The 12,968-nt window shown below is 43.5% G+C and overlaps 1 protein-coding gene across 2 annotated transcripts in view; it reads left to right on the top strand.

Moving 5' to 3' along the window:
• LOC146856561 (gametocyte-specific factor 1-like) overlaps positions 1-12,968 on the top strand; it is a 622,279-nt gene that overhangs the window by 19,958 nt on the left and 589,353 nt on the right. For both annotated transcript variants that reach the window (XM_085650745.1, XM_085650744.1), the window contains exon 2: positions 6,572-6,667. In XM_085650745.1, coding sequence (XP_085506871.1) covers positions 6,581-6,667 — 87 coding nt within the window. In that variant the 5' untranslated portion in view covers positions 6,572-6,580. The remainder of the gene's footprint in view (positions 1-6,571; positions 6,668-12,968) is intronic.

The raw sequence follows: 12,968 nt of genomic DNA, 5'->3' as shown, positions 1-12,968 counted from the left end.
CCTGACACTATGTGATTAATACGATGTTTTTTGGGCCCACAAGACATAATATATGATTTTTTTTAAATTAGTACACCGGTCCAAATCTGCCATAAAAGAAACAAAACCCATGATTAAAACGCGGAGTGCTTTGGGTGTGCGGCGCATCATCCGCATATAAAAGTACGGGGAGTAATTTACCATTAATTTTCGGTACTTCGCATGTTGATTTGGACAGGGTTTTATTTAATTCATTTATATAAAGAATAACAAGTAGGGGGGCCAAGACACAACCTTGTCTGACCCCCCCCGTACCGATTAAAATATCCCCGGAGACCTCTCCTTCATTATTTATCCTTACCTGAGCTTTGAGGTCTCTGTGCAAATGTGCCAAAAAGTGAACAAGTGACTTATCCAGCCCGTATTTTAATAAAATCTCCCACAATCGTGATCGGTTAACAAAATCAAAGGCTGAAGATTAGTCCATAAAACCCAGATACAAAGGGACTTTTTTGGCGATAGTGTATTTGCCCAATATAAGATTTAAATTCAAACACTGTTCTACAGTTCCCACATTACTTATGAATCCCAACTGATGAGTTTACAATTTGATTATCCTGTGCCCAATTCCTAATTTTATTAAAAATCACTCTGCCTAAGATCTTCAATGTGTTATCTATTAAAGATATAGGACGATAGCAACTAGCATTGGATCTATCGTCCTTCTTGAAGATGGGCAGGATGATACTAGTTGACCAAGTTTTCGGCATTGTGGTGTTGGACAGATTATTAAAAACATTACAAAGTAAAGGGGACCATAAATCGGGTTCAGATTTAATAAGGTCGATTGATAACCCATCAGGGCCTGGGGCTTTATTCCCTGCGCTTTGATTTATGGCATCTTCAACTTCAGTTATAGATATAACCACCTTATTAGCTGGATAGTGAGAGTCAATAGTTATTGCTGGAGCTGTATATATTCTTGCAAAATGCTCCTCCCAAGACTTACTAGGTATGTTACAATTTATGGGGGCTATGTAAGATCCCATGGACCTCATAGCTTTCACCTCACCCCAAAACCCAGTTACATCTTTAATTGCAGCAGTACATGCAAGGGAATCCCACCTCTCCTTCAATATCTCCTCGGTACGTGATTTAGTTGCTTTCTTATAACGTCCTCTCAGGGTTTTAACCAGGGTCGTATCCCTGGGTTTTTCAGCTAATGCCTCGCGAAGATTACGGTTTGCTCGTGAACAGATGCCATTAAACCACCTGGGGTTCTTGCTTTGTTTCCTGACAGGTTTAGAGATTTCCTGTTTGATGCCATCACATAACCCAGTAAAGGACTAAATGATCTCTGTATCAGGGCATCCACTAGACAGACATGTCTCCACAAGTAAGGGATAGAATTTTATAATTTGTGCAAGTAGGGCCTTCTTATCTATGCCCTTCCAGATTACTTTAAGTTTGTCAGTAGATGCCACCAGATTCTTTGCCCCTATTTCTTTTCGTTTAATAAATTTATTAACAAAACTAATAATTGTCAAAATTGGGCTGTGGTCACTATAGCTAGTGCCTAAAACTTCAGCCTTAACTAGACCATTCTCAAGCAGGGCTCGAAAAATCTGAAAAATGGTACTAGTCCTGCAGGACTAGTACCTCGAAAAATCTCCTCGCCCTAACAGTGACCTACTTGACCTCCGTCTCTGAAAGCGGAGCAAAAGTGACAAGATAACAAGATTTAAAGGCCTTTTTATTGCTCATTTGCTTTGTGAGCAATAAAAAGGCCTTTAAATCTTGTTATCTTGTCACATTTGCTCCGTTTTCAAAGACGGAGGACAAAAGTTAGTATGTTTTCCTACTCGCCAGAAAGGGCGAGTAGGACCTAAAAATAGCTCGACCTCATAAAATTTACCTCGCAAATGCGAGCGGTCGAGTGGATTTGTCGAGCCCTGTCAAGGGATGAGGATATAAAACCTAATCAATGGTCGATGAACAGCCACCACCTCTAAAGGTGGGCAAGGGGACTTTATCAGACATACGACCAACTTTCTCCATGACATTAGTTAGATCCCTGGTCGATAGATAATTATACAATTCTTCCCCTCTTTTACACGGAATTAACGGGACGGGTATGACTAAGGTATTGTCCATTCTTTTGTGCAAATGCGCATTAAAATCACCTACCAAACAAATTCCGTCCAATTTACCAAACCTTTTTTTTGCTAACATATTATCAATAAAATCAAATAAGATAATAAAATTCCTATTGGGCAGTGATCTAAAATCATTGTTATAAAAATTTATGAAACATAACGTAATCCCATTCGAATAGAGTGTGGCCTGAAAGTGACTATCATTTGTTTCCAAGGGTTTAGTATAACTTCCTGGAGTGATCTTTATCCATGTGGATAACCCCCCACTAGGTCGGCCAGCTTCAGGGCTAAGAACAGTACTATTATAACAAACAAAACCCTCAAGAAACAAACTACTAGTACTCCATGTCTCCTGAAACATCAAAACCGCTAACCATGTTGGTCCAATCTACTATGTTCATTTTGGATTTTAGGCCAGCGATATTCCAACTCAGTATTTTTAGGTGTTGATCGGTAGACCTGGGTTCACTAGTAACAGGACAGAAAGGCAACAGTTCTACTGCCCGGACCGTTTGAAAGTTCCCGATAGGGCCGGGTCTGGACATGACCTGATTGCCCATTTGTATATCCCATGATTGTGCTACAGTGTTCGAGGGTTCGCTCGGTAGTCAGTCCTGTCCCTCTAAGTCAGACAGGACGGCGAACCGGTTATGTACAGGATATGTCGAAGTGTTTGAGTAGTGGGTTCTTTGAGATGGTCTATAAAAAAAGCCACGTGGTAATGAAGTTATGGCCGTTGGGGTACTAAAGTAGTTGGTGTTACATTTTAATATACCTTTCACCAAAGAAGGATGTCTAAAATTCACAACTATACAATCGCCCATAATATTTTTAGTTGAAGGTCCTACCCATCCCACCCTCAGGATTTCTGTGTATACTTTCACTTTTGCACCTTGCGCCGTTCCTTGCTGATATCACATTGTCACTTGCGTCGCCACCCGTTGTGTCACGAATACAATTGAGCACCAAGTACAATTCGGGTTGTTCACGCAAATTAGTTTTGCCCACAGTGCTGTCACAACTGTAATTCTCCTTTTTTCTTTGTCTTAAGTTGTTTCCAAATATATGATGCCATGTGCACATTCTTAACGAAAACCTACTGAGAGTCTCCTTTTTCTTTCATGTAATGTATTACACATGCTTACCTAACTGTCCTGCCTAATGATACCAGTTGAGAAATTGTTGTTTATTTCACATACCTACACAAATCTCAACGTGGTTTATGGGTTTTGCTTCTGTTGTTTAATACAAGGGGTGTACGCAGACACCATCCACAGAAGGAAAAGAAATAAAACTACTATGGAATAAAAAGAAATACCAGTGTGATCTAGAACTGTGCTAATTATGTCTGTATTTTTAATGTGTGCAGAGAACTAGTATCTGTGGCCTGCGATATGTAGCCTTTCGACCATGCATTAGGGAATATGGCGGCGTCCCTACCTCTTTGCACCATGCCGAATCTGAGCTATAACTAAATTCATATGCGAAACACCTTGGAGCACCACATACCTATTTCTCACCACCAAGTTTGTAGTTTGTATTTAAACAATGTGTACACTCTAAATCACTTGTTTAGGCTGTCTGCCCGTTGTATAAAGCACTATGTATAATGTTGTTTCTTTCTACATCTTGCATCCTCTATTTGCTTGTTATCTCAGAAAGCCTTCTTCCACTATTGACACTGACGTACTTTCTTTCTTCAGAGTGATCCTCTTCTTACCTTTCACACTCTGTGTACCTTCTATTTCTGAGTCTCAGTCCTGCCTGCTTCAATCCTTTTTATTGTAATTCTGAATTGGTTGATCTCATTTCATTGATAACCTCTCCACTTTAAAACCCTATCCCTGTAATCTAAGGCTGCCTAATCCCCGCCAGACTATCTTATTTCACTAACCATTCACCTGAAACCACATTTCCCCTACTAATGATCACACCTATCTGGAATTAAAATATCACAAAGTAACTTGAGTAAATATATGCAATTTCTTTCATGGAAGCACCACCTGACTAACCACTAATCGTTGGTTCTGGAGTAGCGTGCAATTCCCCCTAAATTGCTTTAACTAAATCCAGATACATTTGATTAATTGTCATGAAGTATTTTGAAAGCGATTCATGTGCACAGTGCGAAGTGCAAGTAAAAGTGACAGTGCTCATTGTATGCAAAGCTTGGCAGAGGATGCTTGTGCAGGTGTTTGAACCCCCTGGTACAGGCTCATTTTATAAATAAAGTAGTGCAGACAGTGGACAATAATATTCCAGGTTAAGATATTTCATATAGTGCTCCAGATGTATAGAGGATACTTCTACATTTAAATCTCTGCTTCCCTAATCAAAAGATGTAACTGGCATGCATAGAACTTCAGAGGGCTGGTGGCAGGTGTGGTGTTCTGTCTCAACCAAAGACAATATAATGTAAGGGAGCGCGCGGATCTCGTCCAACTGGGACCGTGGTAGCTGGAGAGTAGTATCCAGCTATCTAGCAAATTGGGTTAGTGGTTGATTGAGAGAAAAACCCACTCAGCAACAACCACAATCTGTCAGGGTGAAACACAAGCAAACCTAAAATTAACCTGCGCTTAACCCTCTTGTAGCTTGGCATAAAGCAACCAGGCTCATCTTGGAGGCAATGTGAACATTATTTATGCAGCACTTCAAACAGGATAAAGTGAAAACACCACGCAAGAAAAATTCCACAACAATTTAGAAAACCAGACTAAAATGGAATACATTTTTCGAGATTCAAAAAACAAAAATCCAATCAGTAGAAGCAAAGATAAGCAATTTTAAAGATTTCAGTGAAAATAGTGACCAAAAGCACAAAGCACCAACTGTGTCCCATTCCGGCATGACCAGATAACCAAAGTCACAAGTAAAGGCCGACCACAATGGAGTGTGAGAGGGATACAGGGACCAAGTTAGGCCCACAGAACAAAGTACTTTAAATCCTGGTTTGCTGAGCTTTGCAAGATCCTGCGTCGAGGATAACTCGCGCAGCAGTGGTTTCATAGAAGCTGTGCAGGACTGTGTGAGTCTTGCGTCGTTGAGAATGCCGCCAACGAGGGGCTTGAAATGTCAAGTGCTTATCTTCTTGTAGCCTGAGGACAATGATTGGTTTCGAATTCAAAGGAAGGAAATGCAAACTGAGAAAATATATGGATGAGGTGGCAGAGGGATATATGTGGAGAAAACACTGGTTGCTCTGAACATAGTTTCCCAACTGTAAGTGAAAGAACTACATTGCACTTTGTGTACCTTTAGCTTGACTTGACAAAGCACATGGCCCCGGTTAAACAACTCAACCACATAAAAGCAGCCTCCACTCTGATCCATTCTGCCTGATCTTGAGGTGAATAAAAAATAAAAGGTGCTTGGTTTGTCAACAAGAGACTGACTCCCTTCAGTGCCTCCATAACTAAGGGGTAACAAACGTGACCTATGGGCTGTCCCTGCTTGTCCTCTCCGTGCTACTTGGCTGAGGTGCATTAATCTCTTGGTGTATGTATAGTGCAACTCCTTCTTTCTGTCTCTCAAGACCATATACAGCTAAACATCCCTCTAACCTGTCGCAGCCCATTAGCAGGCTTAAACCTTCGGCTGCAGAACCTGAGAAAAAATTTCCCAAAGACAAACCGCCCTACATTTATCATAAATAATTTGTTCCCATTTAATCGATTGTCTGGAAGTATCTGTTATCCACCGCTCTGATTCTTCAATTGATGGCGAGGTGCAGTGCCATGATTTTTATATTGTAATGTGACATATTTTAGCTAGTTGCTATATTCGAGCCAGGAGGGCAACTAACATTTCTACATGTCTGGGTTAAAACTTCTTGACATAAATGGGATTCCTGAAGTCTTGGGCATTGGGCAATATAAATTATACTGCTCCAAGTTTAGGCATGTTTTGAGGAGCACGATTTAGAGGTACCTTATAGTTACATCTAACCAAACTCTTATGACACTGTTTTTCATATAGCAGTATATCCCTATCAAAACAAACTAAACCAGCACCTTCCAAGCCACCCACAACTCATGTGGTGTAATGGAGTATTGTCTACTCTAACAAGACACTGTAATCTAATTTGCCAGACACTTCTCGACAAGTACTTCTATACATAGCTGAATTAGTGAAGTCCATCAGTTGAAAACCACAAACCAGCAAACATGTATATATGAATGTTACCACACAACTGGTGATTCAGTTCTCGAAATAAGAAAACAGACTGCTGCGTAATGGTTGTCTTGAGACCAGGGTATGAAGGTACATCTAATCTAACAATGCTGCAAAACCGCTCTATGCAGTATGGCATAATAAAGCCTAGAGTGGATTTTGGTGACTGTGTAATCAAAGAGCGATAGCTGTAGTAGTCTTTCAATGTTATTTATTCAGGTTGCTTTATTGCTCTTGCTAATCTTCTCTTCCATATTTTCCAGACAGGCGATATGGCATCAATTGGTATGATCTGCCCATTCAATCCTGACCATCAAATCAAAGGCTCAGAGTTCCGCCTGCATATGTTGATTTGCAAGGTAATTGAACCGCTGAGTGTGTGCTAACCTTTTATTCAGCAGGGAGGTTTGAATAACTACTATCATGAAATGTACCCTAGTCTGGGATAATTTGGATGACAGACCAATCTCAAGATAATATAGATCCTCCGTTTTATTTTCACTAAAACATGTACTATGTGTGTCTTCTAGTGTATTTTGGCTTACTGTCTGACAAAAGTGGTTTACTGTGATGCTGTTCTGTGGTAGTGTAGACTGAGCAATTTAATTGGCTTTGGCAATCTGCAGTTCAGTATCCATCTATATAACCTTTCCTTAAATACTTAAAACATGCCCGTTTGAAATGCCAAGATAACATGGAACATTTGACAGTCTGTCTATTGACGGTGGTAGGATAGCATTTTCCTAAATATCAGATATTCTGGCACAATGTAACAAAATTCAACTTGCTAGATAGAACCCATGAAGAACGCCATGTGGAAAATAAAGCAGAACAAGCTGAAGGGCTTGAGGAAAAAAATGTCATGAAATGGCACTTTGTATACATTTACTTTGATGGATGTCAACCGTTTCACCTTTGTTTCCTTTACTAGAGCGGTTTATTCAACTCCAAGAAATCAAGAGTAAATTGACACATTTTAAATACTGTTTAGTATTAAATCAGATCTAAATTAGCAGAAAAATGTATGTTTATAGAACAAAATATTATACTGCTTGGAAGAGCCGCCTTAGCTTAAATTATGTCAGGCTTAATAAAATATTTGATAAGAGACTTGTAATATTTTGTGTTTTTTACAAAAGTAAGTTCACAGGTAATATGTTCAGCTTATGGATGGTCACACATTGTGCAAAATTCAGTAGTCTTGTTCACTGACCTAATAGTGTGGCTTTTGCTGCAGCTGTTGTTTCCTTTTGTAAAAGTAACGGGGAATGTAAAATTTCCTAGCAATTGTGAAAAGAAAGTTTCAGTTCTATTAATGACGCAGAGGCGAAGATTATGCTTAATCCTTATTTTATTGCTCAGCAGCCTTAAGAGAACAATTAACAACAAAAGACTACAAATCCCATGTCTTTGTAATGTTCGCAAAACGACCATAGAGGCAGTCTCATATAAACAATATGAAAAGACAGCATTTCCTCTTTCTTCGGGTGTAACAGATCCCGCTTTTCCATCCATAGTCTTGTTTCTGCTCATATCCTGCAAAGACAAAAAGTCATCATCAGAAAATGATAAACATATGGTATGCCTATAACAACGACAAAAAGGCAGGTTAAGCAACCAACTATAATCATAGAATAGCTGTATCTAAACATTACCTTGTAACCCTCCTGAGTTGTGATACTTAGCCAACATGTAGACTGCACACTACCAGAGAGGGACTGAAAGCAAATTCATTGGGTGGGATAATCCTCACCTCTGCGTCCTTAATAGAATTGGAACTTTCCTTCATGATAGCTAGGACATTTTATATTCCAAGTCAGACCGGAGGCTCAGATTATGCTAGTTCAAAGCTGATCTACCTCCAGAGAATCCATGCACAAGATGGGTTTAAAATAACAGGCCTTAAATGTAGAGTCCGAGGACCAGTCTGCTGCTCTAAGAATGTCCTCTAGTCGCACCCCCAAAGGGAAAATTCCCTTGAAGCCATGGATCCCCCTGTTGAATGGGCCCCGAAGGCCGTTGTATCAATACCAGCTCCCTGGAGCACCCATCTCACTCAGCGAGCAATCGCAGCGGCTGTCACAGCCTTGAAAGGCTTCTTGAGCAAAATAAGAAGTCGAAACGCACCTGAAGGTCTGTGTTCTTCCATCATCATTTTGTATGCCCGAAGGCAGCACACCACACACAATTTAAGATGACCCGGAAAAGCCAGGTAGTGAACCACCCTAGTGTTAGACTTTGTATGGCGAGCCACAGTGAACGTCACCCCCTCCGGTGTGAACACCCATGCCTTAACCTCCAAGGCCCGGACATTACAAGCGATCAGACAAAGGAGCATTGTTAGCTTACCTGTTAGCTCCTTACGGGAAAGGTAAGGGTTAGCGCAGCACTGAATTCATGTCCCACAAGGAGGAGTATCTCGGCAGAGGTGGAAAGGAAAGGCATATGCCTCTCAACAATCGGCATACCAGAGGGTGCTCTCCCACAGGGACATCCTGAATGGGCATGTGACCTGCAGATATCATCAAACAACTGCCATTAATCGAACGATAGGCCAAACCCTTGTCAACTAACTCCGACAGGTAGTTGATTACATGGACCGTATTTAAACCCCGTAGCAAACACCAGCTTGTCCACTTCCTCCAGGGAGATCTTTACTGCTTGACTATAGATTCTGCCCATGCCTTCTTGAAAAGGGATTAAGCCCTCTCTCAAAGGCCTGGAACTTCCCAACGTCCTCTGCCAACCCATAAGGTGGAGGCTGCCCTCTCGAACCAGAGCGTGCAAGTTGCCCCACTCATCTGTCAGCTTAAGAGGTGTCTGGGGAAGTTGGATTGGAAAATCCATAGAACGTTCCAGAAGAACTGGATACCAGACTTGAGATTTCCAAATCGGTGTTACCAGTATGACCTCCGCCTTCTGTCTCCAAACCAGAGCCGTGAGCCTGGGTATAATGGCAAACGGGGGAAACACATACCCCCGAAACCGACTTTAATCTTGTAGAACAATTTCCAGTCGCCTCTGCTAGAGGGTCCGGGCACCAGCTGAAAAAAAGGGGAATCTGGTAATTGAGGCGTGACGCGAAGGGATCCACTTGACAAGGACCACACTGGGTCATCTGGTTCTGAAAGATCGCCGGATTCAGTTTCCAGGCACTGTTCCTGAAGGTGTCTGGAGTGCCAGTCCGCCATCTGATTGAGAGACCCTGGAAGGTACTCTGCCATGACTTAGTCTGTGAGTCAGGCAATAGATCCGGAAGTCTTTGGCCAAATCCGCCAGGAGTTTGGAGCGTTTGCCCCCTAGCCTGTTAATATATCTCACTGCCGAGATATTGTCCATCTTCAAAAGAATGGCGCAGGAGACTTTGTTGACTGCCAGACTTAGAATTGTGAATGATCCGGCCAGAACCTCTAAGCAGTTGATGTGTAGTGATCGGACCAGTGCCCGCTTGTAGTAAGTCTTCTGCAGCGGGTGCCCCGACCTTGGCGACTGGCGTCTGACTCTATCACCAAGTCTGGGGCTAAACCGAAAGTGGCCCTTCCATTCCAGGCCTGCATATGCTCGAGCCACCTATGGAGCTCCACTCGTGCTTCCTGAGATAGGGATATCTCCTGTGTGTAGGAGAGTCGCGGATGCAGATATTGCGTCTTTAGACACTGTAGAGCCCGGTAATGCAAAGATCGCCTGTATTGAAGACAGGAGACCAACAATTTGAGCAAGGTGGCCTAGCGAGAACTTCTCTCTCCAGAATCCGCCTCAGTTCTCTGCGAATCAAACACACCTTCTGCTGGGGTAATCTGAGGCATTGCTGTATCTTGTCAACCTTGTAACCCAAGAATGTCAACCTTTGCACCGGCGCATAGACCAATTTCTAATCGGTCAGTATAAAACCCAGACTCTGAAGGAGATTCTGAGTCAGTCGGAGTTGGGAAATCCAGGAGCTCTCCACCTGATGCATCAAAAGAATGTTGTCCAGGTATACAATGAGGCGCACGCTCCGTGCCAGGAGCCATTCCATGGCTGAACAAGAAGCCGATGACAGACCGAATGGTAGACAAGTGAATTCGTATATGAAGTGGAACTGGAGGAATCGTCTGTGAGGTGAAAAGATGGGGACCGTAAGATACGCGTCCTTCAGATCAAGCCGAACCACCAGTCATTCGGCTGGTTCAACATCTGGCGGACTCTCTGTACACCAGCTGTCATTGCCTAGCAGATCAAAAAAGCCATCTCTATCCGGAGGTGGTCAAGGCCTCTTTCAAGAGTAGGGAGAGCCTTGGTTAGATCTGTTCACCACCCCTGAGAACACGCAATGTCAACAGTTTTGCATGCTGGAGTTTCCAAGGCAGCTCTTTCTCAGAGATGCTTTTCATCTCGATTGGCGCTCTGGCCTTCTGTATGCCTTTCCACCAATACCACTTCTGCCCAGAGTTCTCAAGACGATCAGGAATGACCAGGCCCAACTCATTCTGGTCAATCTGGATTGTGCACGGAGAGTCTTGTGTCTCGAGCTGTTGAGCATGAGCCTTGGTCATCTGATGATACTGCCTCTTCAGGAGGATTTTCTGTCATAGCAACATGGCTGGGTTCTGCACTGAACTTGAAAACGCTTTTCCTTTATGCATGGAGACTGAGCAGCGACAGTTGACAGTGTTTGACCTCCTGTGCGAAGTTTGCAATGTTATTTTGGCAGCCAGGTATCCCTCTACCAAAACAGTATACCCCTGCCGTTGGAGCAAGTTGTGGCATGGTGTACATATAAACATGTTGATCCTCTTGTCTGCCCCCCCCCCCCCCCCCCCTTTCAGGTTTTTCAGTTTATTTTTCCTTGGACCATATAAACTCTGCTTTGGCTACAATAAAAATGTGTTGGTCTAGTGAACTTTTCAAGTGTCTTCTTGGCTAAATTCCTTTTTTTAAATTGTTTTTAATCTTTTTCATTTTTGCTCAATCGACCATTCGTAGTATACAGTTATCTTAATTTGTACACCAGTAACATTACAGTGCTCTCAGGTGAGTACATGGTCACCTATGAGATACATTATAGCAGAACAAATATACAGCAAATACTTCGGACCATCCGCAAGGTGACTTCATTAAACAGTTCAGGGTCACACCTTCTTACAATTGTACTAGGTAGGGTGCTGGTCCGCTACAATACAACCTCCTCTGTATTTACACCATGGTGACCATATTTTCTCCCACTTTTTGGCACACCCTCTGCCTTTGTATAAATTTTCCTCCCTGTTGGCACCACTCGAGGTCACGCTTCCAGTCTCTCAATGAAGGCGAAGAGGGGGCTCCCCACCGCCTTGCAATGTTCTGTTTTGCAACCCCGGCTGCCAAGGCAAGCCAAATTCCGGTATGCCTGGGCCAATCTGAGTTACCTTTGATCATAAGGAGGAGCCATTTAGCATCCATCTGGACCTGTACCCCGGAGACTCTGGACAACACCTCTGTCACCCCTCCCAGTATCTGACTATCTCAGGGCACTCCCAAAGGGTATGGAAGAAGGTACCTTCCTGCTGGCACCCCGTGACACACAGCTCAGACTGCGTTCTGCCCCAGGTGTATAGATGTGTGCGTGGGTAGTATGTACGATGCAGTATTTTAGTTTGCACTAATCTGAAGCGAGACCGCACTGCAATCTCCCTAGGACTCTGTATTGCCTCCTGCCAATCTGTGTTGTCCAAATTCCATGGGTCATCTGTCCAGTCAGCTCTCAGGGTCACGAGGGGATCTAGCAGATTGTTTATTAGCTTACGGTAGACTGCAGAGGTAGGCTTTTCGGTGATGGGGTCAGGGAATAATCTATCCTCCCAGACGGAAGTAGTACGGAAGGGGGGGTACCCCGATGGATATGACGCTGCAGGGTGTGTATGAGCCTGAGGTAGTGGTATTTTTGGGTGTGGTGCAAGGTGTATTCCTGCAGCAGGGTCCCGAAGGTGAGTGGCGTTTTCCCCCTCCACACGTCCCCCAGGCAGTCGATCCCAATAAGTTTCCACTCTCTGAAGCCCGGCAGAGCCGGCACCTCCTTCAGGTGATCGCCTACCCACAATGGAGTTTGGCTAGTCAATTTTCCCGCCCACCCCAGCAACTTATTTGCCTCCCTCCAGCATTCCACCACTACTCTTGTGTGGGAATGGCACTGCAGCTGCCTCCTTCCTGAGTAGAGGAGCGAGGCATGATGACCCCCCCCACCGCATGCTGGCTCTGTCCACCCGATATGCTGGTTCGTCCGGGTCTGCATACACCCAGTTGTTTATGACCATGCGCTGTGAGGCCCAGTATTACAGCCTGAGGTCTGGAACCGCCAAAGCTCCATCGTAAACCTCTCGCTGGAGTTTGGTAAGCGCTATCCTAGGTGAGCCACCTGGCCATAGTAGCTGCCTAACTTCGTAAGATATTATTTTTAAGATGGTTGGGGGGACTCGATATGGGGTATTCTGTAGGACATAAAGGAGGCGAGGCAGGGCCATCATTTTGAATTGGGTCGCTCTGCCCATTAATGACAACGGGAGGGAATGCCAGTGACGCACATCAGCACTTGGGCGCTCCATCAGGGGGTCTAGGTATTTCTGCATTAATACAGCAGGGTCTCTGACGATGTATATGCCCAAGTATTTAAACCCTTCCGTTGCTACCGGAGCTGCACAGTTT

This window comes from Triturus cristatus, chromosome 4_1 (genome assembly GCF_964204655.1).
Source record: "Triturus cristatus chromosome 4_1, aTriCri1.1, whole genome shotgun sequence".
Taxonomy (NCBI): Eukaryota; Metazoa; Chordata; class Amphibia; order Caudata; family Salamandridae; genus Triturus; species Triturus cristatus.
Note: the sequence above shows the minus strand (reverse complement) of the source record. Positions and strands in the feature narration are given on the sequence as shown.